The 22,652-nt window shown below is 43.5% G+C and overlaps 1 protein-coding gene across 5 annotated transcripts in view; it reads right to left on the bottom strand.

Moving 5' to 3' along the window:
• ADGRL1 (adhesion G protein-coupled receptor L1) overlaps positions 1 to 22,652 on the bottom strand; it is a 130,752-nt gene that overhangs the window by 19,728 nt on the left and 88,372 nt on the right. For 3 of the 5 annotated variants that reach the window (XM_079965878.1, XM_079965875.1, XM_079965879.1), the window contains exons 5-11: positions 16,051 to 16,068; positions 7,491 to 8,291; positions 5,463 to 5,777; positions 4,832 to 4,935; positions 4,522 to 4,707; positions 3,211 to 3,249; positions 1,643 to 1,826 (exon numbers count right to left, since the gene is read on the bottom strand). In XM_079965878.1, the coding sequence (XP_079822004.1) occupies positions 1,643 to 1,826; positions 3,211 to 3,249; positions 4,522 to 4,707; positions 4,832 to 4,935; positions 5,463 to 5,777; positions 7,491 to 8,291; positions 16,051 to 16,068 (1,647 nt within the window). The remainder of the gene's footprint in view (positions 1 to 1,642; positions 1,827 to 3,210; positions 3,250 to 4,521; positions 4,708 to 4,831; positions 4,936 to 5,462; positions 5,778 to 7,490; positions 8,292 to 16,050; positions 16,069 to 22,652) is intronic. The other 2 variants (XM_079965876.1, XM_079965877.1) reach the window with 2 other exon arrangements.

Here is a 22,652-nt window from a genome sequence, read left to right on the forward strand (position 1 = left end):
ACTTCTGCCTGTTTCTTCCTTTGATTTGTTATTTCCACTCACTTATGAATTGCTGTTCTCTTTCTTTGTCTAAATAGCCTGAGCTATTTTGGAATTTTATTGCTTGCACTGCTGCTCTGGGGTCACTTAATCCAAGCAGCAGTGACATACAAGAGAGGATTTTCAGAAGACTCGGCTTTAATGTTTTGTTTTAAGAGCTTTGGGTTAGGTTTCCTACCAGAAATGAAAGTCCTCCCCCCCCCCGAAGATGCTTGAGAAAGCTGTCAGTTTATAGTGCTGAAGAATATGACTACTAGAATTGTCTGCACAAAAAGAGAATTGGCTTGCACAACCATAATTGTCTAGATTCTTTGACAGTTCTGACCAAGCTAGTAACACCTGGTAGAATGCTCACTTGTAATAAAACGGTTTGGATGATGCTCTTGAAAGGTTTGGCAATAGTTGTACTAATGGATTCTATCTCATTAGTGGTTATCCAAGGCATAAAACATGGGTGGGCTTTTCCTCCTTCAATAGTGCAGGCTAACATGCTTAATTGGTTCCCTGATGTAATTTTATAGTTTTTGCCTCAGCCTTACCTTCTGCCATAAGCAGTTCCTTCTTCTTGTGCAAGAGCCAAACAATTTAGAGTGAACATCAACAGATACTGACATGTATTATTAAGCAGTACAGTGCCTGTCGGTATGTGGGACTTTCAGTGTGTGCACAGCCATAGAAGAGAGCTGCATTGGAAATCCAGCAGGAACAAGAGACCCACACAAGACTTATATAAATGTGTGCAGGGAAATGCACTAGGAATTTAGCGGGTGGGGGGCGGAGAGGACATCCATCTCTCCCTCCTCGCATTACTCGCCCTTTTGCCCGTATACTCTATCTCTTTTTGCCTCCCCTAATTCCAGCCTTCTCTTCCCTCCATATGCTCCAGCTCCTCCTGCCCTTTTCTTCTCTACTTGCTTCAGCACCTCAAACTGCACCTCTTCACTCTGCTGCCCAGGAGAACTGTCTTCAGTGTAGCACTAGGGTTGGGTTTCTTCAGTGAAGCTCTGCCCTCTTGAAGGTTCTCCAGGTACAACAGTATGGTTTGGTGTCGTCACAGCAGGCAAGGAGAAAGGATTGGGAATATATGGTTCTCCAGATGTTATTGGACTCCAGCTTTTATCATCCGTGGCCACCACAGCCAGCCAATTTCTCTTAAAGACATTGCTTTCACAAGGGAAATGGTGTGTGCACCCTGCATATACATTGTCCTCAGTAACTAATGCACACATACCTCTTACTGGACATATAGGAACTCCTAAGGAATCAGAATCTGTGCAACTTTCTAAATGGCAGCAATGTTTAAGTAAGAAATTTGTCCAATGCACTACACAACAGATTTCCATGGTACATTTGCATGGTAGCAGTAGACGTGCTTTAAGGACAACCCCAGTGCTTATAAATAAGGACTTTTTCCATACTTAAATGACAGCTCTTCCCTTTACTACCAGTATTTGATATTTCTCCCTCTCTACATTTAGAAGGCTCAGGCACTGTGTCTGCTCCATTCAATGCAAAATTTTGAAGCAAAATATTGGGGTCTCTGAGTAGGGATAACAGCCTCCCCCTTTAGTTCTTCTATGTGAGCCCAGCATCAAAGACTTACCCACATTAGTCTTGGCAGTGACAAAACGGGCTGGCTCTTTGACATTGTCAGCCAGTAGGAAGGCTCCCTCCTCCAGGATGTCAAGGAGCATTGTGGCTGTGTGCACTTGCTCTGTGGCATTCATGTCCTTCCATGACTCTAGAGCTTCAGGTCGCAGCAGGTTGTCCACCGTCTCCACCACAGCCTAGAATGACATAGAGCTCTGAGAGAGGATGGAAGCACCCCCCCCCGCTTCTTCTAGCTTCCCATTGTATAATAAACCAGCTACAGATGCCTCCTCTCACAGAGAGAAAACATTCCTGTGTCTTTGTGTGGTGGCATTGCTGTCACCACTGGACAATTCTTTCCAGGCTGCTTTGAGTATAATTTTACAAGTAGTATTGGGATTTAAAAAATAAAATAAAAAATTGTGCATGAACCACGTATTTGTTACTCCTTTGTTGTATAGGAATTAGACATTCTCCCTCCAAGCAGCCCTTCCATTGTAAGGGGGTATAGTATTTTCCAAATATTCCATAGCTGGGAAAAAGCAATTCTTCCCCTGAACAGCACAGGCATTGCAATCAACTGCCTTTGGTAATGCAGTTATGTGTATTGCACAGGAACCTACTAGAAATTGCCTTTGTTGAGCTCAATGATGAGCAGAACAATCCCGTATCTAAATGTCTATGCCATTTATAACTGTTTTAGGTTGCTTTTCTCCCTTCACATTTTAGAGTCTGAACACTTCTCCATTGTATTATTTTTTCACTAGAGCACGTATTTATCGCCCATGTGCCCACAGAAATGCCCTGTCATTTCGTGCTTTTCCTTTTTAAAATGTAGCTGAATTTATTATGTACTTGATGACTATTTAGGGAAGTTATGGAAAACAGCTGAAATGATGAAGCTATCCAATTATATCAGAGTAAAAGAAAAACCAACAACTGTTGAAAACTGCTATTATTTGTACATTATTGGAACCAGAAATATAATGATAATGTACCATAATTTCCTTTAGTATTATGAGAGTTGTCTTTATGTGGTGTTCTTAGAGTAAAATAAAAAATAAATATTGTTTTGTTATATTCTTTGAATCTATGTGTTTTCTCTTCCTCCCCTGCCTCCACTTATGGAATGGGCATCTGTCATGATTTTTAAAGGAAGGTGGAGGTGGGTTTTCCCAGGGAAAATGTTAGGACCAAAAAATAAAAAAATGCTCAGACACGGAACTTTAAAGTGCAGACTTGTGCCTAATAATGTAGTCTGGATGAATCCATACTCTAAAATGGCCCTATGTTGTGACAGCTCCCATGCTGATGCATTAAAGAGGCCCAGATTGGGCCCATTTCTGTTGAGGTCCTGCCCCATCTGTGTTTGGGGAGTTTCCACTGGTTAATACCAGCCCACCCATCATCTGGACAGGGGCTTTGGGACATGCCTTGCCCATGGGGACAGCTCTGCTCCACTCAAGCATGTTTGACTGAGGACCTGGATTGCTCTGTGAGATTCTCTGTGAGAAAAACTTTGCTTCTTGGGTAGCAGCTCCTATCTGGGTTTCAACCACAGGACCTGTTAATCACACTCACCTTAATATAGTCCTTACATGTCCTTTCTCTCTTGTGCATCTGCAGGGTGATACAGCCATGCCCAAAGTAAGCAATGGTTCAGGTGGACAAAGAGAGAGCAAATGATTAGAACGTAATTTCTGCAAGAAGGGTCCACAGGGATAGGTTCAATGGGGATCTTAAGCACATTTGCTCTGGCCATGAACTCACTCATCAACAGGCAGAGATAATGAAGGCATATCCTGAATGAAAGTGTGGATCCAAAGCAACACCTTATTGGACATTTAGATAAGATTTATTTACATCTGCTAGAAAGACTGTTTGAGTGGCTGTACAGCAGCAGCATTTGGTGGACTGCACCTCAAAAGTAGCCATTTTCAGCATAAGCTGAATAGTCTCACATCAGACTATTTATTAAGAAGTGGGTATAGGGAACTTTGTTATTAGGATTGCATCACACAGCATAATAAAATAGGGCAAGGACGTCCAACAGGTAGATTGTGATCTACTGGTAGATCACTGGACGTCTGTGGCAGATAACTGGCTCCCCCTAAAAAAGCTCAACAACTTTGACCTGAACCCCAAAAAGGGGGTAGATCACTGCCAGTTTTTAACTCTGTGAGTAGATTGCAGTCTCTTGGGAGTTGGCGACCCCTGAAATAGGGCATCCATTACAGAACTAGAATCTTTCACTAAGCTCAAAGATGTCAGCTTTCATTTCTAGCTCCCATGGTTATTGTAAAACCTGAATGCAGGTTCATGGTTTGTAGCTCCAACCCTTCACTCTCAGTGGCATCCTTCTGCCTCAACATGCATTGCTCCCAATGCCTATAAGCACCAATCCTCCTTTATCACTCCTTGTCCCCCAACACCATGTTGCCATCTTTTTTCCTATTCGACTCTTGTACTTTTAAAAGCTGTGCAACAAGCAGAAATCCAACCAGTGACACCTTCACCATGCAAAAAGCTTTACTTGATGAATTGCTATCCCCCCTCCCAAGACCAATTTTTTTGCTTGAACTGGGGTCAGGCTCCCTGCCTGCCAGCCCTAGAACCACTATCTAAGCCAGTGGCTTTCAACCAGTGTGCCGTGGCACCCTGGGGTGCCTTGAATGATGGTCAGGGATGTCACAGGCAACACTGGCCTCTGCCCCTCTTTTCTCCCCTCCCTCCTCTGATGCCCTCTTGTGTCTGCCTCTCAAAGTCTTGCACAGCTGTTTGTTGCAGCAGCCCTGACTACAAGCTCCCCAGGCGAATGGTTCCTCTGGGGCTGGCCAGTGGGACTTAAAAAGGTTGAAAACTTCTGATCTAAGCCATTAAACTACTATGCACCTTGTTGTAGTTCTTGCCAGCTGACTCTCTCTCAATAGGGCGTAGCGCTTGAAGTTGTGCATCCAGAATGTCCAGGAGCTGCTCCATTAGTTTGACAGAGGAGCTGACATCTCCGGCGTAGATGGCACCACGCGTATGCCGGGCTAGCTCACTGGCAATATTGGCTGCATTCTCTCCACTCTTGATCTGCCAAAGGAGGGGAAAGGAATGCAGACTGGCCTCAGGCAGGTAAAAGGAGCTGTGCATGCATGAAGCCCAAATGTGAACTGTCTGAGTGAAGACCACTGTAATGTGAAGGGGAAAGCAATACCTTCTGTGCCACTTGGTTGACCCAAGGACTTGTGCAGTTGCTCAGATCAGGCCCCCGTGGGTTCCAGTTTCCCTCCGAAGCAAGACACTGGAAGGAAGCAATACCTGTGCATGGAAAAACAGGGGGAGAATTCAGTCAGCTTCCAGCTGCTTGGTTTCCCCCTTCCACCCCCACCTTATCCCAAAACTAGACCAGAGATTAAGGGTCTCAGAGAGCAGAGAGCAATCATAACCTTAGTAGTGAATGAAGAGCTCTCTTCCTGGACAGTCCAGTTCTCACATCTAACTAATATAGCAAGGAGTACAGAGTGGGGATAAATGGCTTAGTACTGTGGCAATAACAAGATGAGTTCTGTTAGCAGGGGATGGCAGAACCAATTCATCCCACTGAGAATTGCCAGCTCTGAGTTCACATTGCAGAAAGTTGTGTGAATGAATTAAGTCATAGCAACAGTTCAAGCTGTCACACTTTCCTTGAGCTGAGTGCTGTGGGGTCACAGGCAATATCCTGTAAGCCCCATTTGCTCCTTGCACCATTGGCGGGAATACACTCTGCCAGAGTCCCAGCTTCTCCCATTTGAAACTGGGTGCATCTTGATGCCTCTAGGACTCAAATGAAGCCAGCTCATTACCTCGTGTGCCCTTAGGGCAAGGCCTTTCGACCAGCATGCCTTGCTGTGTGGCTGGCCACTGGACACGCCGCACCTCCTTGGCCTCGCAGAAGAGCTCTGGAGAGACATGCTGATTGTTTGCTGGTGGACGCCGGGTGCTGGGCATTATGGCGGTGACTGGGTGAAGCTCTGTACCCTTCTGGTTTATGGCACCTATGGGGTGGGTGGTGAGGGGCACCTGCCGTGTTGTTGTTGTAGCGGCAGGTGAGACTGTGCTGGTGATGGTGGTGGGACGAACGGTGGTTGTAGTGCTGAGGGGTGTCGAGGTGACAGGGCCTGTGGGTAGAAAGGCAAATAGATTTCCACCCACGTACAAAATATCCCCACAGGTTCAGCCACCACATGCTGCACACAGAGTAAAAGTACCTTTTCTTATCTGAGGTAGAAAAACCAAAGAGTTGGACGCACTATTAGGCAGGTTCCAAGCTCTTAGGTAGCATTGGTTTTTAATTTGCATTAAAGCAAAGGTCTCTAACCAGTTAGCTTGACAAGTCCCTACTAAATTCTTCACATCTCTGAAAGTATATATCTGCCAGGTCCTTCCTGAAGGGATGGGACACAAAGGGCTAAATCCTCACTTGCCATTTTAAATGTTAAAAGAAGTATTCATGAGCATGATGCTGAATGACATTTCCTCAGAACCAAGTATTTTTAATTAACCAAATGCTCAATTTCAATGGAATTGTTTCTATCTGGGAAGTTTAGCAAAATTCTGTTCACTCTGAAAGTAATCACCTTTTGTTCTCTTTAACCTGACCAGGATTGGTACCTTGGCCAAACTCTTTAAATATCCAGCTAAAGTGGAAGAAAAGGCAGATGCAGCTTCTCCTAACTATTCTACTCCAGAGCCCTGTTGTGCATACACACTCCAGCATCCATTGTGCTTCCTGGCGCACCTGGAGACCTGTTTGAAGGGGCCAGGAAGCAGGTCTAAGGAGGGGGTGGGTGGCAGGAGCTGTGACTGCGTTTCTTTTGCTACAACCCCAGGTTTAAAGGGCAACATCTGGTGATCAGGGTAAAAGAAGGCTACATTTCGCTCTTCCCCACCCCAACCCTGCAAGTAACCTGTACATGCAAATGTAACCTTATTCAAGTTTAACCGTTAGTGTTGCACAGGCAGCAGCTGTGCAATGGGGGCGAACGGAGAAACAAATTAGCTGCATATTGCGCTAAACAAATCTGAATCTGCCATTGCACCTGAGCATGACTGATCTTGAATTTCCTGTATTCAAAATAAGCACAGATTTCCCCCCCTTCAGTCCAGCTTCAAGGAATTAGTTTTCGTAGACCCCAGGCTTCTGCCAAATATTGCACTTCAGACAATCCATCTCTGTCAATTTAAACTCCACGTGATGCTAACTGTCAGAATTTCAGGCACACATTAATTCTTTTGGGGTCACAGAGAGTTTGAATTGAACTGAGCAGATTCTCTGATGCTTACTGTATGACTGGAACTAAAAGACCTGCTTGTGGCAAAATGGCAAAAATGAAATATATTTTCAAAAGCCAGCTTTGGGACTGAAGCCTTGCTTTGTAAGATGACCTTGCCATTATATAGTTGGATGTTTCCTGAAATGTGATGGATGGCAGAGGATGGCAGAGATATTGAACAGTAGAAGTTGGGAGAGACAATGGCTCAATAATTTGAGATTGCTCACCGAGTACCTTAAGAGTGTGTGTTGGTGGTTAGCTCAAGTGAAAATGTATCACTCTTAAGCAGTACATTTGGGATTGCCTATACATAATCTTTAGTATAATGTATATATTTTAAATATACATGTATTTAAGAAGTAATTTCAAGTGAATGCTGTATTTGCAGAAATGTACAATTAAAAATAGGCATTAAGCAAATGAACACGGCTTTTTTTGTCCCCTAATGTATATGACAACCCAATGGAAAATGGGAGGAGAAGCCAAGGGCCCATGATTTCAAGTCAGTGACGATTTCTCTACCCCACCCCATGTTCAGGTGCAAGGATTATGTCTCACCAGTACTTGGGTCAGGTGGGCCAAACTCAAGTGAGTAGCGCAGGACAAAGTAGTTGTTCCACACATAAAGTTGGTTGTCACGAGGGTTGTAGTCAATGGAGGAGATGAACTGGTAGGGGTTTGGGAAGGTCAACGAGATGGGTTCCTCCCGGTTCATATTGGTGTTGAACGCATAGTCAACACGGTTACCAGCTGCTTCGCTGTCATCGTCCACGTAAACTGTCCGCACCACATAGAGGACTCCGCACACCATGAAGGCATTGGATGCTGAGCGTTTGTCATAGCCGGTCTCCCACGTGCCCTCAAAGCGCAGCGTGTAAGGATTCAGTTGGCTCACCACTAACCGGCCATTGTTGCCTTCAGTGGCATAGATGACCCATAGCCCATTTTCATCCACTGCCAGGTCAATGTCAGTCTTGCCGCCCCAACGGTAGGGCGAGGTGTCATGGTAGTTGGCTGTGTTGATGACTGTCTCTCCGCTCTTAATGCGCGTCCGCAGATCATACTTGATAATGTTGCGCGTCCGCTCCTTGTTGTAGAAGACTGCTCCATCGTATACCACAAAACCTGTGCCGTCAACCCTGTTGGGCAGGCGGTAAGTGGTGGTGTGCCGGGCACCCACATAATCCTCCCACGAGGCATACTCTGTCAGTGTGTCTGTCCGGTATGGGATCCATGGCATGACGTATATTCTGTCTCCGGCTTGCAGAGGGTCCTTGCACCAGGCTCCAGACTGATGCTCTGATTCATGAGCCGAGGTAGGTTCCAGGATCTTGTGCAGTGTCCCCGGGCAAACGAATACTAGGGAGGGGATGTAAGGGAGGAAAGGGTGATTGGGTAAAAGGGGGGAAATCCAGAAAGAATGTGATAGAGCAAGAGGTAAAAAAAAAAGAAAGAGAAAGAGAAAGAGAGAAGAAAGGATAAATTTGTAAAAGGCTGTTGGCAGGAGAAGTGAAATCCGCGCTGAGTTTTGAGAGCAGCTGCAATCATGAGACTTTTATCTGTTATTGAGCAGAGACGGCTCAGTGACAAGTTAAATAAATACTGGGGGCAGGGGAGCATCAGAGGAAAGAAACAATTTCTCCGGATCAAATTAAAAAGGGAATTTAGGGGTTCCAAACCTTCCCTCCCTTTCTTTTGCTACATTCTCTGGCATTAAGCAGAGGATGTCAGATTGTTTCCCTGCAGAGATCTGAGTGGCAGCATCTGGGAAACCCATGAATCTGAGCAGGAGTGTTGCTGAACTGACAATTCTAGCCCCTACTCTCTGGTTGCATGTTCTGCATCACCTTCTAGAAGTCAACACAGCAACAGTTTAACAGCTATGGGAAAGCAATTGGCACCAGCTAAACCCTGCATCATCTAAATCAGATGCTCTACATTGGAGCAAATGGGGCCATACCACCTAATGCTATGGAAATCAGATTTTCAAAAATGAAGGGCTCAGTATGGAGCTGTGAGGCTGTTTGTCCTATGGGATCCATTGAGTAGTGTATGCTTATCTGGTCTGAGGGGCTGGTGGAGCAGAGTATTCTATGAGTCTCTCTAGAGGAGGGACATGTTTGTTGTTTACTCAACTGGACTCCCACAGAGTTTCTGTTCTACTTGCTCTAGAAGCAGCTGGGGTTGCTTGTCTTATGGAGCTCCTTTAGAGCTGCAAAGGAGTACCTTTAAGGCTGGTAAAATGATCCAAAAGCTATCCTGTTCCATGTTCAAAGGGAATTACTGTTTCACTATGGATCAAGGCTAATTTATGCCAGCCGCCATGCAACACTTAAATTCCAGTTGTGTTAGCACTGAGACAAATGGAAATTGGTCCCTATTTTTGCATCTGACTCTTATAGTTCTAATTTCTCTCAGGGATTTCTAATTCAATTTTAGAAACTTAAAGTGTTCTTGAAATAGCTGTTTCAACCCTTCCAACTTTCATGGAATGGATTAGACTTTTTTTTGCAACTTTAGAACAGCTTTGTGGGAATGCCTTCCCATGGAGAGGGGGGTGGAAAAGGTGAGGGGCTTCCAGCCCTAAATTTCCTCTACTGATATCAAAACACTGTTCAATGGGACGTTGGGGAATGAAAAACAAGCATAAGAAAGATCCAATGTTTGGCCAGTTAAAATCCCCCTGAATATGAAAGATTGGGTGTTTCCTCTTCCTGCTGAAAGAGACTATTTTTCAATCCCTGGGGACAGAGAGCTGTAGATTAGCTGAGGGATTGGATCCCTTCTGAAAAGAAGAACTAAAGGTATTGTAGCAGAAGGATGAAGTAACCAACAGCTTCTGCTTCCCCCATATCCTGAGTGCCACTGGAGCAACTTATCAGCCAGGTTTGATTCACATCAGCAAAGGACATGAGACTAGTGCACATGGCAGGGGGTGGAAGGAGTGATGTGACAGTGGGAGGGAGACCTGGGCAGATGGGAAAGGAAAGCCCTCCCTTCCACCCACAACCACCCAGTTGGCAGCCTGGAATCTTGGGAAAAGCCGGGAGGAAAAAGTTTGAAAGGAAGACAAATCAGGCTAGGCATTCTGCAAGTGTCTGCCTCCGGTTAGCTGGAGCAAGGCTGGGAGAAAAAAAGCATTTAGTGGTGGAAGGAGCAGGTGGGGTGGGGTGAGGAGAGCAGCATCATAGCAGAGAATTCACCTTGTCTATTACAGAACAGTGTTACTGAGCGGCCATAGAGGAGCCATAGGAGCCATCACACTAAATCCAGGCTGTGGGCTTTAAAGGGCTGCACAGTGTGCTTGTTAACCACACCTCATGATATAGAGGCCAGTAAATTGGGTTTGCTGTCATAGTACAAGGGCCAGCGGGGTGGGGTGGAACCTGATCCCAAGCAACCCAGTTTCTGCTGGGGGCTGGCTTACTGCTTCTGCATGTGGGATCAAATATACTTCGCACCGAAGTGTCAGCAGGGTTTTACTTGGGCCTTGTATCAACTCCAGAATGTCTGGGATATTCTGTGAATGCAGAAGTGAATTCTCTGCTCTGGCTTTACTAAATAACGCACAGTTGCTATGATGTGCCACATGACTCTGGACACAGCTTGCACTGAAGCTTATTGGGGATGGGCATAATTTAGAGACTGCTCCCTTGGGCTGGGGTCAGTACCATCAAACCCTGTCACAACACACCTGGAAGTGGATGAGGTGTGCCAAGGGTTCCAAAATTAATGGCAAATCAGGAGGACGGGAATTGTCTGGCACCAGCCATGGGGGAGGAGAACAGCACTTTTTGCAATGCCAAGCCCCCACGGAGCATTTATTAATAACCCCCCCTGCTCTCCCAGATCCAGACAGAGCCTTTATGCTGCCATACCAGTACAAGTGGCCAGACATGTGTTTCTCATCCACTTTTGCTTAAGTGAAGGGAGAGGACAAGGCAATCTTGGGTCTCATGACTCTGGCACAATCTACACTACAGTTAAGCAAGCTTAAGTCCCATAGAAACCAGTGGGATTTATGTGGGCTTAAGTGTATGCTAGATTGCTCCCATTGTTTCCAATGGTCACAGTCCTTGGGTAACCTCAGAGGGAGAAAGCAGGGCTGAGTCAGCAACCTGAGGAGTTCACTCTTATTCACAGTGTTTTGGTCTCCATGGAGATGGCATGTTGCATCCTTCTTAGCAATAATAAACAACTGATTTATTATCATTGTTGGAAAATTCTACATTCTAACTTTCGTGGTGATGGGGGAGTACTGGCACATGGAAGGGATAAGAGATGATTCACAGAGATGGACAATTGTTGGTCTGGAAGCCAGGAGTTCTTTGCTTCCAAACACCTTCTAACTAATGGACATTATTTGTCCTCTTGAGAGCTAGAGGCAGAACTCAGGAATCCTGGCTCAGAGAGACAGAAGTCCTTTGAGGATTGCATTTCACATTACAATTTTAGTGGTGCAGCTTACAGATCCAAACTGAGTATCTGATAAAACCCTAACCTCTGAAAAGCTTGGAGGTCTTTTTTTTTTTTTTGTCCTCATATGTTCCTCTATGGGGCTGTAATGCAAGGAGCTGCCTAGCCTTCCCTCCTTTACCGGTAACTTGTTTTAAAGAATGCATGGATGAAATAGGCTAAGGAAGACGGGTTGTAAATTACTTGTCTTTCCCCCCTTAATTAGGAAGAAAGAGAGCTTATCAATCCTAGTATACTAGGTGTGCAGAGATCATCTATTTAGTCCCCTTGCATAAAACAGTACGGCTATCTGATATGGTCTGTGGTGCAGAGGGATGTAAAGTGATGGATGGGTTCACTAGTGAATGACAGCGAGTCAGGGGGAAGGGGAGCTGCCTAGCCTAAATGTTAATGACAAGGTCTGTTAAAGATCCCTGTAGTGTTTTCTGGTGTGACTCATCAGACAAGAACAGCTTAATGTGGAGCAGTTGGATTTTGTAGTGCTGCAAGGTGTCCCTTGTGTTAGCTATTTATCTCTGTCTAGTCCGTAGTTCTCAAACTTTGTCATAGTGAGTCTCTTTCAAGTCAAAATAAAAAGCGTTCAAGACTCACTAAGTGGCCGCCTCAAAGGTTTTATTTTTATTGGCACCGGTCTCAAGCCGTAGCTCTTAAGACTGTGCCAGTGTCACTTCACAGTGGCTGGATGCACATGTCACTTTCATGTTTGTGACACCTGTATCCTCCCTCACACACAACACACACCTGTTTCTGCACCTTTCCAAAGGCCACATCCCACAAGCCAATAACAGGGCAAAGTTGTTGGCTTTTGTGGGACTTGAGGCCAGGAGATGGTCTATGGCTGGAGTGAAATACAGTACTGTTGAACAAGCTGCCCATGGGTGTGAAGGAACCTCCAGATCAATGCTGGGAAAAGAGAGGATTTGACCAAGTTGGTCAAAGTGGCTGGCCTGCTAACTTTATCACTCTCTTATCATGACCCATCATTTCTTTTCCTTCAGAAAGGAAGGTCATTCCTTTTCCTTACTGGGAAGAGGAAGTGTTTGAATCCCCAGGTCAGTAGAGCTCCCCTCCCTATTTCCCGGGGGATCAAAGCTGCCACATGGCCAGGGACCCATCTTATATCATGCCCATACCCATCCAATTCTCCCTGCAAATTGATGGTCATGCTTCAGGGAAACAGCTCGGAACTGAAAAAGTCATCATCATCAAGCCAGGGTGTGGAGCCTGAACCTGTGAGCTCTGGCAGTCATGGTTTGTCAGTAAAAAAAATAACAAAAAAATGTCCAGTAGCACCTTAGAGACCAACTAAGTTTGTTCTGGGTATAAGCTGGGTATCTGAAGAAGTGTGCATGCACACAAAAGCTTATACTCAGAACAAACTTAGTTGGTCTCTAAGGTGCCACTGGACAATTTTTTAATTTTTATTTATTTATTTCGACTGCGTCAGACCAACATAGCTACCTACCTGAATCTAGAATCATGGTTTGTCAGCTTATTCTTTCACTTCCTAAAGCCCTCTATGGTTCTTTCTATCTAGTCTCTATCTATAGATATCCACCTGAGTGGAAAATACAGGGGATGCAACCACCATTCCAGTAACCTAGATGTAGCTCACCTACAAACTGTGCCATGAATTGCAGAGTTTTCTCATTTCTCTCTCAAGGTCAAGCTTTCTATTGCTTTGGTTGGGAAGGAGCAGCATTAGAGTGAATAGGCTGTCTGGAGCCACTCTCTGATTAGCTTCCTCAAAGTGTACTCTTAGGACCAGTTAAGGACAGCAGTGGCATGGCAAGAGAGAGGAAGTCTCCAGAATGGAAACAGCAATGTTTGCCATAATTCAGTGTATGTGCCCAGCGGCTGCATGTAGAGTTGCCAAAGGGTGAAGGCCTAGTCAGTGGACACCCAGGATGTGCTCATGGAGATGGATCCACATTCCTAATTCTGTAGATGCTTTCAGGAGCATGTGAACTTTGTTTTAAATGGTACTATCTAGCAGACTGCTGAAGCACTCAAGGTGGTTAGTGTTGTCTTATGGATTTGTATGTGTGTAGATGGCATTTGTTTGCTCCTGAATGTGTGTTAAATGCATCTGTGCTATCAAGTGCATGTGTTTAATCATATATCTCTCTCTTTTTCTGAATGTAGAGCTATCAATATGGCTGTGTTCATGTGGACTTTTCTATGCATTACTTTCGGTTCCTTGGGTGACTGTTACTGCTGTGTGATTTGTGTGTCTCTATGGTTTACATTGCACAAATACACCTCTGTGCTATTTTTATGCACATGCCACCCTCTCTTGCCTACGTATGACGAACTGAGGACACAGATGGGCAGCTGGATGGGAGCAAAATCCAAGAGATTTCAGATTTCTAATCCTGCCTAACGCCTGCCTGCTCTGAACACCTTGCCTGACAATGTCACTACAAAGCAGCTTCATGGAGTCTCACAGGTTCGGCTCAGCCCAGCTTCCCATCTGGGTTGGTGGGGTGGGATGGATGACTCCTGGCAGCGGGGAGGAGAAACACACCATTAAAGAATGAAGCGCTGGCGAGGGGGGGACAGCACAAAGCGTTAACTGGTTCCGATCCCTCATGGATGGGGCAGTGTCGACTCAGCCTTCTAAGTCGGGATGGGGGCAACTGTGCTCTGGGGTTGGGGGAGAAGATGTCAGAAACAGAGAAGGAAACAATCAGTAAAAATCCACATCCAAAACCATGGAAACCTGTGGAAAAGAAAAGTATAAGTATATGCCTCCATCCCCAATCTTGGGAAAAAATTCCAAACCAATGCAGGAAAAAAAAAATCAACAGTGCTTTTAGAACAAACTAAACAGAGAGAAAGAGAGAGAGAGAGAAAGAAAGAAAAAGAGAGAGACATGGGTTGGGTGGAATCAAGCCTGGCTTTTGAGTTTTACTACTTTGAAATTAATTAATTTGCTCGATTCCTAGCGCTAACCTGACAGCTTGTCCCTTGTTAAGACAGGCTCATTGCAGTTGTGAGTCCTGATACTTACATTAGGTATATAACCTTCAGATCTAGCCAAGACATTCAAATTAAAAATACATTGACTGACCCCCACTTCTTTCATGCACCACCCCCATCTTCCCCCAATAACAGACAGATAGTCAATGATCATGACTGCAGCTTTCTTTTAAAAAAAAAAAAAAAACAGGCAGAAAAGAGGGGAAAGATCCACAAATAAAATCACCCAGGATTGATCAGGAATTTAAAAAGAAAAGAAAGAAAAAGAAACAGTAAGCAAGAAAATTTAAAATTCCCACATCAAAGTGGTTAGTATATTGGTATAATTAATGTATATGTATTCTAGAAAATGTTATTTTCTATGGGTTTATCTGATTCTCACATTATCATGATAGTAGAGCAGAGAAAAAGTTAAGAAAAGAGAAATAGGCCCTTCAAGACATGTCAGAACATTACTTGGAGGTTGGGTGTGTGTGGAATGACTCAACTGAAAAAAATAGCTGGGGGATTCTCTCCAAAGAAGTGCCTAAGCTTAGGGTAAAATTCCCACTAAAAGATGGATCACAAGTGGAATAACTGATGCTCAGTTTTATCCACACATTTGTTTCACTTTGATTTTCAGACAGTAGTAGATAACAAAGGTACCCTGGTTAAAAGTGGCACCACTCAGCATGTACAATTGAATGTTCCTCACATAAAAGTGAGTCCACAAACAATAATGTATTAAATATGGTGAGAGGCTCAAAAGAGGACCCCTGCTCTATTCAATAACTGAGAAAAAAAGTGTTTTGTTCTGTGCCTTACATCCTGATCCTGAACAGATAGCTTTGGGAGTGGCGGGGGAGGGGAGCCCCACTGATTGCAGTGTATAGGATCTAAGATGTACATTTCCACTGCAATCTTACAGGCTGCTTAAAGCCAGAATGTCGCCTTGATAAAAATTAAAACAAAGTTCTAAGTATGTAACAATCTCAAAAAATGTGGAGGAAGGCCTGGAAGTATCATTTGAAAGTGCCCAAAATAAAATAATTTTTTAAAAAATAAAAACACACCCTCCCCATTGTTCTTCTGTACTGTGGCAAATTTTTATATGTAAATCCCATAAAATTTCAAGCATTTATTTTTTAAAAATCAGGAATTGGGATTAGAAAAAAAGAAAAAGAAAAAGAAAGAGAGAAGTTGTGGTTGAGGTAGGCCAAGGTACCCAGTTGGTTGCCATGGAAACACGAAGAAAGGAGCAGAGAGAATCAGTTGAATGATAAAAGACGCAGAGAACGGGTTGGAAAAAGTGTATTTCCCCTGAAGGAAGCAAAACCAGAGAGAGGACCCAGACATTAATGGTGCTTCCACTCCACATGTGAGCAAGGAGAAATGGAAAAGGTTTGGAAGGGCAGTTGTTAGATGGGTTACTTTATATCCTTTATTTGCTGAGTGCTGTTTAGTTATTGGAAGCTTTGTTTCTGGACAGGGAGGGGGATGCCAATTGGAATTAGTGAGACCAAAGAGAGAAGAGGTGGGGAAACCAAGGGGAGGGGAGGTGGGAGGTTAGGAGGAGGAGGATTGAGGAGAAAAGGTAAAGGAAGGTCACATTAAATATGGCCACAGAGAAAAAACAAGGTGCTGGGTTAGGGGTGGGGTCAGTGGTAATGTTGTTGTTTACCTTTCTGTTCCACTTCTACTTTATGCATCGGAAGGGAGAGAAGAAAAATATATTGAAAAAAAAAGGTGCAAGAAGGAAAAAAAAGAGAAAAGAGATTAAATTGCTTTTGTTTCTCCCCGCACCCTAAAGAAACCATTTTTTCTTTCTTTCTTAAACTGTAAATCTCCCCTCCCCTCCCCTCACCAGCCCAACAAACACCAGCCCCTCCCGCTTTGGAATCATTTCAAGGCAGAGAGCGTGTTGGGTTTGGTGGTGGCAGTTGTACTTTTTCATTTCTTTTTTCGTCTGATCAGTTTGAGGTTTACAGTTTTTGGAGGGTTTTTTGTTGTTGTTGTTTTAATTTTGTGCTGGCGACATTGCCCTTCAGAAGAAAAGTCAGAAATCAAAACCAACCAGAAAGGACGACAAAGGAACAAAACACAAAAGGGGTTTGGTTGCTGGCTCAAAGCATTTTGGCAGGGAGGAAGGTGGGGTTGGGGGAAAGGTAGGATCAGGGAGAGCAAGCAGAAAAGGGAGAAAGGAAAAGAGCAAGAGTTTGAAAAGAAAAATATCCCAGAATACCTTTTCCCCCCTAAGAAAGGCTTGACCTATCTTGACCATAAATGCATTGCCTATCCAGTTCACTCCCACATCAATCAGCCTATTTATCTATCTGTAAATCCTCCCATGTTTCTATTCCTTTGCTCCAACTCATAATTACTGTGTACTATATTCATAAATACACATATCCTTATCTCACTACCTTCTAGTAGTAGTTACTACCCCTAGTAATTACGTAACTTGCAGCTGTTAATGTCAATGCTGATGTATAAGGTGCTGCATTAAACAGAGCCAGTCCAACACTGACTAACAGCAGCTCTGCAGGGCCACTTAAGGGGAAAAAGTCAATTCGAGTGCTAAAAACCAGGGACTTCAAGGACTGGACCCCTAGAACTTTATGAATACAGAACAAATCATGAACTCTGACCCCACTGTTATTACAAGCAGATTATATCCCCAATTAGATAGCTTTTCAAATCACATCGTCTTCTTCAAAAATAAAATATGCCACTATTTAAGACACTGGAAGTAGTCCTTTGCTTTGCTCTCTCTGGGTGTGTCCAGTTATTTATATGGAACAAAATGAGTGTCTTTTCCTTTACTATGCCACTAGTCCTGATCCAAAACCGGTATCTTTACAACTATACAAATACCATGAAGAGAAGCAGAGCGGGAGTCAATTTTTCCTGTTTCTTACAGCAAGTTCCCCTACATCCCATTCAAATCCCAAATAGTGAAATCAGCTAGACTAGGCATAGGCAAACTTGGTCCTCCAGATGTTTTGAAACTACAATTCCCATCATCCCTGACCACTGGTCCTGTTAGCTACGGGTGATGGGAGTTGTAGTCCCAAAACATCTGTAGGGCCGAGCTTGCCTATGCCTGAACTAGACCATGTTGCAAAGTTTTTGGTCTAGTCAATTTTACCCCTAAAGTATATTGCCCTTTTATTCCTTTTTAACCATAGTCATCTTTTTAACCATTAGTCATCTTTTTTTCATTATTATTATTATTATTACTTATTGTTGTGGGTGTTGTTATGGTTATCTTTATTATTTTAGGATACATTTTAAAGTGCTTTCAAAACCTGCAAAGCTGGTTTGACTAGGGACCATGGTGAAGCACAAAAACTGACGTATACAGCTCTGCAACACTGTCTACAAGTTTTTTAACAGTTAAAATCTGTACATCGCCAGGGAATGGGAAGGTGTTGGGAGTTATCATGTTGATGACCCAAGTCTTCCAACCATTCCACAGTGAAGCAATGCTCTATCCATTGGCAAATCCCCCAGAGCCATAAAAAAATCATTCAGGATCCACCAACCTCTGAGGACAGATCATATGGTCCCTCATCATTGCAGACGGGAATACTTGACAATCTCCCTCCCAATTTGGAGGAAAGGGTATGTCCTGCTGTGTGTTAGACTTATGACTATTGGAGACAGTCCCATGGTTGCCATGAAGACCACAAAATCCTGAGCTGGACCCAAGACATCCTCAGCATGGATGTTATAGGAATTTCCTGGACATAGTCAGGATTTGCCCTTCAAAAATGGCATCTGGGCAGAATTTTCGGAAACCTGTTAAAATGTCAGGGGAAACCCAGTCCGGATTTCCATTTGTTGAAATATGGCAATCCTAATGTTGAAGTCACCAATGACCACATTGGCCAGCCCAGTCAGGGAGGCTGCTGGGCAGCAGGGGAGTGGCAAAATAACACCATTCCTGTTCTGTCTCTTTGGCCCAGCACCAAATTCAGGCCTCTCACAGTTCTGCTCCAAAGAAGAGGGGGGTTTTGGTAATGGAGAATAAACTGCTGAACCACAGCAACCCTCCCATCTCATCACTCCAGTCTAGCTTGGTACTGCACAATTTTGTTGATAAAATTGGAGCAGGCATTCTCCTTCATTATCCATTATAGAGTCCAGGATACCAGTTGTCTCAAGGAGCCCAAGATAGAAGGCAGACTCTACTTTCCTCCACAGACTCTACTTTTCCTCCACAAATTTCCTCAACAAATTGCACTTCTAAGCCTGTATCTTGCTGCAGGGGTAGCCAATACTATGTCTTCTAGATGCTGTTGAACAACTCTCCTCAGTCCCAGTCAGCATGGCCAATGGTCAGGGATGATGGGAGCTGTAGTCCAACAAATATCTGAAGAGCACCACACTGGCTACATTATTGGAATTCTAGTGGAATTTAGAGAAGCAAAAATAAAATATTCCAGGCAGCTCTTAGGAACTTTCCAGGGATCAGACATGATCAGGATTTACGTCATATATGTGACTGGAAGGATCAGGATGCTTTCTATGAGCGAAAATCAAGCTTTGGTGGGACTAGACAGAGCTACTAGAACCGGCCAAAAGTGGTAGAGACTGAGGGATCGACTGATTGATAATTTAAACAGAAGCTCTGCTGATCCCAGTAACTTTGAATGTTCTTCCATAGTCTTCCACATTGTGTCATGGTAATACTATATGAACAAAATTTGGCAGAGGCACAAAAAAGGAGATGTTAGAAACAACATGCCTCCACTCTCTGCAGCAATTGTTACAACACAAACACAAAATAAGAAGCAAAATGAAGGATGTGAAAGCATACTGTTCCCAAACCTGTGCAGCTGCAGGCACAACAATCATACTAACCACCAGTGATCTATCGGTTGCCAACACACAACTGGCTCATACTGCAATCCAGATTGTATGGAACAGCTGTGCATTGTTGTGTAGAACGGGTAACATGGGTTTGCTCCAGTAAGCTAGCCTGAGAAGGGGTATAAAAGTATGTCAGATGTAAATATGGCTTTAGAAGATTACAGAAATTCATGGAGGATAAATAAATGGCTATTGGCCATCATAACTAAAATAAATCTTCAGGTTCAGTGGTGGTGAGCCACCAAGTACAAATTGCCAGGCAAAGAACTGTTGCCTTCAAGCCCTTATGGGCATTCTGGTAGCATCTGGCCTAAGTAGAAAATGCTTTAGGATGGTAGACTAAATGGAACATTGGTCTGGCCTGGACTTAACTAACCTGGCATACTAGCAGAAAGCAGCAGAAGAGATTCTGCTAGTGCATTGAGGCTTCCCTCCTCTCCTGTTTGATGTTTTATTGTATTTTTAATATTTGATTGGAAGCCGCCCAGAGTGGCTGGGGAAGCCCAGCCAGATTGGCAGGGTATAAATATTTTTAATAATAATAATAATAATAATAATAATAATAATAATAATTATTATTATTACCCCTCCACGCTTTTCCCCAAATGGGGGGGGGGTCAGGAGAACCCTCAGAGCACCACATGGGGGGAGGAGAGGGGGGAATAATTTCATCTGGAAAGCATAAGCGCTTGCACTGATGGATGGTCAGAAAAGCACAGTGTTGAATTCCTCCCTATATTCCTTCAGGTCTCTGCTTATGCTCTTATGTAAGAATATTATAGTGGAGCTCCTGCTGATTTGGGAAGGCAAAGAGTTAACAATAGTAGTACAAGTGGGCAGGATTGTTGGAGGCTGATTTAGAAAAGAATCATAGAATCCTAGTTGAAATTTTCCTCAGAATTCATGAAAAAAAGCAAACTTTGATAAGATCAGAAAAATTGGCACAGCCCTGGAAGGAAATGGAATGATTGCCCAGTGCACAAAAGAGCATTCCAATAACTTCCTTGTACATTAATACAAATTTTACTGTGTGCACACAGTCCACCAACCAGTCATCAGAGGTAAGCAAAGTAATCAACATCCTTACTATTATTTTGCTATTGATAATTTCCTGTTATGGTTCTTTGATGAGTCCATCTTAGAACATTGAAGAAAACTCAGGATTTTATATGTGGTGTTTTATATTGGAAACTTCAGGGAACACTGCATGGACCCAGAAGACTGGAAAAGAGATATAAAGAGGATAGACTATTTGACTCTCATGGTATCCTCAAACTCTGCCTCCCTGATCCTCTTTTGAGGGTGTTGTGTGTATTCATTATGAAGGGTTAACTTCATCTTCCATTTGCAGGGAAGCAGAGGATTTCTCACACTCAGGGTTACCATTAAATGATACCCAGCAGCTAAGAAATAAAAATGTATTATTTAAAATCCTTAAAATGTTTTAAACAAATTTGTGATTTGAGGATTTTATTCAGTTTCTGAAGGACTTTGTGACTTTGGTGACATCTTAACATTAAAATGAACCGAGACAGAATATTTTTCTTGTCCGGGTCAGTGAGGCCCTGGAAAGTTAGAAAAGGAGTTGATGCCAGGAGTCAGAATAAACATACAAGTGATACTAGATTTGTGCTGACTTGTACATAATTTGGACTGAGTAAAGGAATGAAAAATTAAATAGACAAGCCGTTTTGTGGCTCAGAAGACCAGAACTTCATTTCATGATTTACCAGAGTGTCACCATATAACCATCATTTATGAGCATATGTGGACTTGAGCTCTCCATGTATGTAAAGGAGATAACGGCTCTGGATTGCTTTAGGGGGTATGTATAAAAATGAATCTTTATAAGGCTATGATTTATTGAGAAACTGAAGCAAGCAGGGTCATGGATGCCAGACAGGCTTTTTTCTGGACTAATTTGAAAACAGATTGTCCATGTCAGGCCTGTATAACACAAGGGCCTAGGAAACGAGTGGGAAATAAAATAAAGGTCTGTTTAAAAAGAAAGGAATCCACTGCACTTCAGTTGATGTTTGGCTAGGTTTGTGGTCTCTTAAATCATCTAAGAGAAAATATGTTTCAGAATCCTAACCTTCTTTAACTGGATGTCCCAGTTAAAGAATGGGGCCTGTCCCACCATGCAAACCTAGGATAAGGGTGAAACAAGCTGTGCACAAATTTAATCCAAGCAAATAGAAAAGAAAAGGGGGGACACCATTCTACTGCATTTTTAAGCATTCTTCCCCCAAATGAATGAACAACTCTGGAATTAGCTGCATATGAAGCACACAAATTCATACAAATGAACAAACAGACCAGTCTCCTGTGTGCACGAGAGGCTCTCTTCATTTAGAATTGGGGGGAAACTGAGGTCCACACATGCATCTTGTCTTATGTGAGTTGCAGAATCAGTGACGATGCCCCAGGTAGTTTGCTGGCCCTGTCAGCAAGAGAATTTTCAAGCTAGCTGGGCCCAGAGGCTGCTCTTTGAGAGCCACTTCCCAGGAGGCCATACGCCACCCTGGCTCCCTAGTTGGAAGCGTAGTCAGCAGAGGAGATGGAGGAGAAAGAGTGGGGTGGAAACCAAGGGAAAAGAGGGACCACATCCACAAAAGATGATGAATGTAGTCAAGGAAACAGGGCCACAGCAACGTGGGCAGGAACAGCTAGGGCCTCCAATTATGCCAACACTGAAGGTGGGCAGAGGAAAAAATACTGAAGTTTGAATAAACGTTTATCATATAAACAAAGACAAAAACTCTTTAAATAGAGTAGTATTCATTGAGTGCCAAATTGTTGCCCATGTATGTTTATGTAGCCACTCTGTAACACTCCCAAGGAAAGAGACTCTATATCTTCCTTTTGAAATTTATTCCAACGCTTAGCTGCTCTACTGCCCTCCTTAGAACCATTCATTTCTGGCCTACCCACACTGGCAGTAGCAACTGCTATTTGACATCTTGAATTTAAATATTTGAAGACTGTTAAGAATGTTCCATTTAATCTTTTCTTCTTGCGGCTGCTATATGCAGCTCCTTCGCACTTCCTTATAACTCTACTCTTTATTATTCTCCTTGGATGCTGAACAGCTTCTCTTTTTTCCCTCATCTTCCTTTCAAAATAGCACCCAAAATGGAACACAGATTTCTTGCCGTAGCCTAATCAGTGCCAAACTATACAATGCCTCAGTATGGTTTTGCAGCACTAATGACTTGCTGTTTCCCCCTGGCTGTGCCCAGCGATATCTATGGGCATCTCTATCTACACCTCTGTATTTAAACCAGTTTCAAGCCTGTTCAAACTTCATGGCTTCCAACCAAGAAATCTTCAGAAATGCAGCTCTCCAAAATGATGGGGAGCTTCTAACAAGGCATTCTCAGCAACCTTATAAAGGGATGACATTTC

Source organism: Podarcis cretensis (assembly GCF_951804945.1).
Source record: "Podarcis cretensis genome assembly, chromosome: 2".
NCBI classification, from domain to species: Eukaryota; Metazoa; Chordata; class Lepidosauria; order Squamata; family Lacertidae; genus Podarcis; species Podarcis cretensis.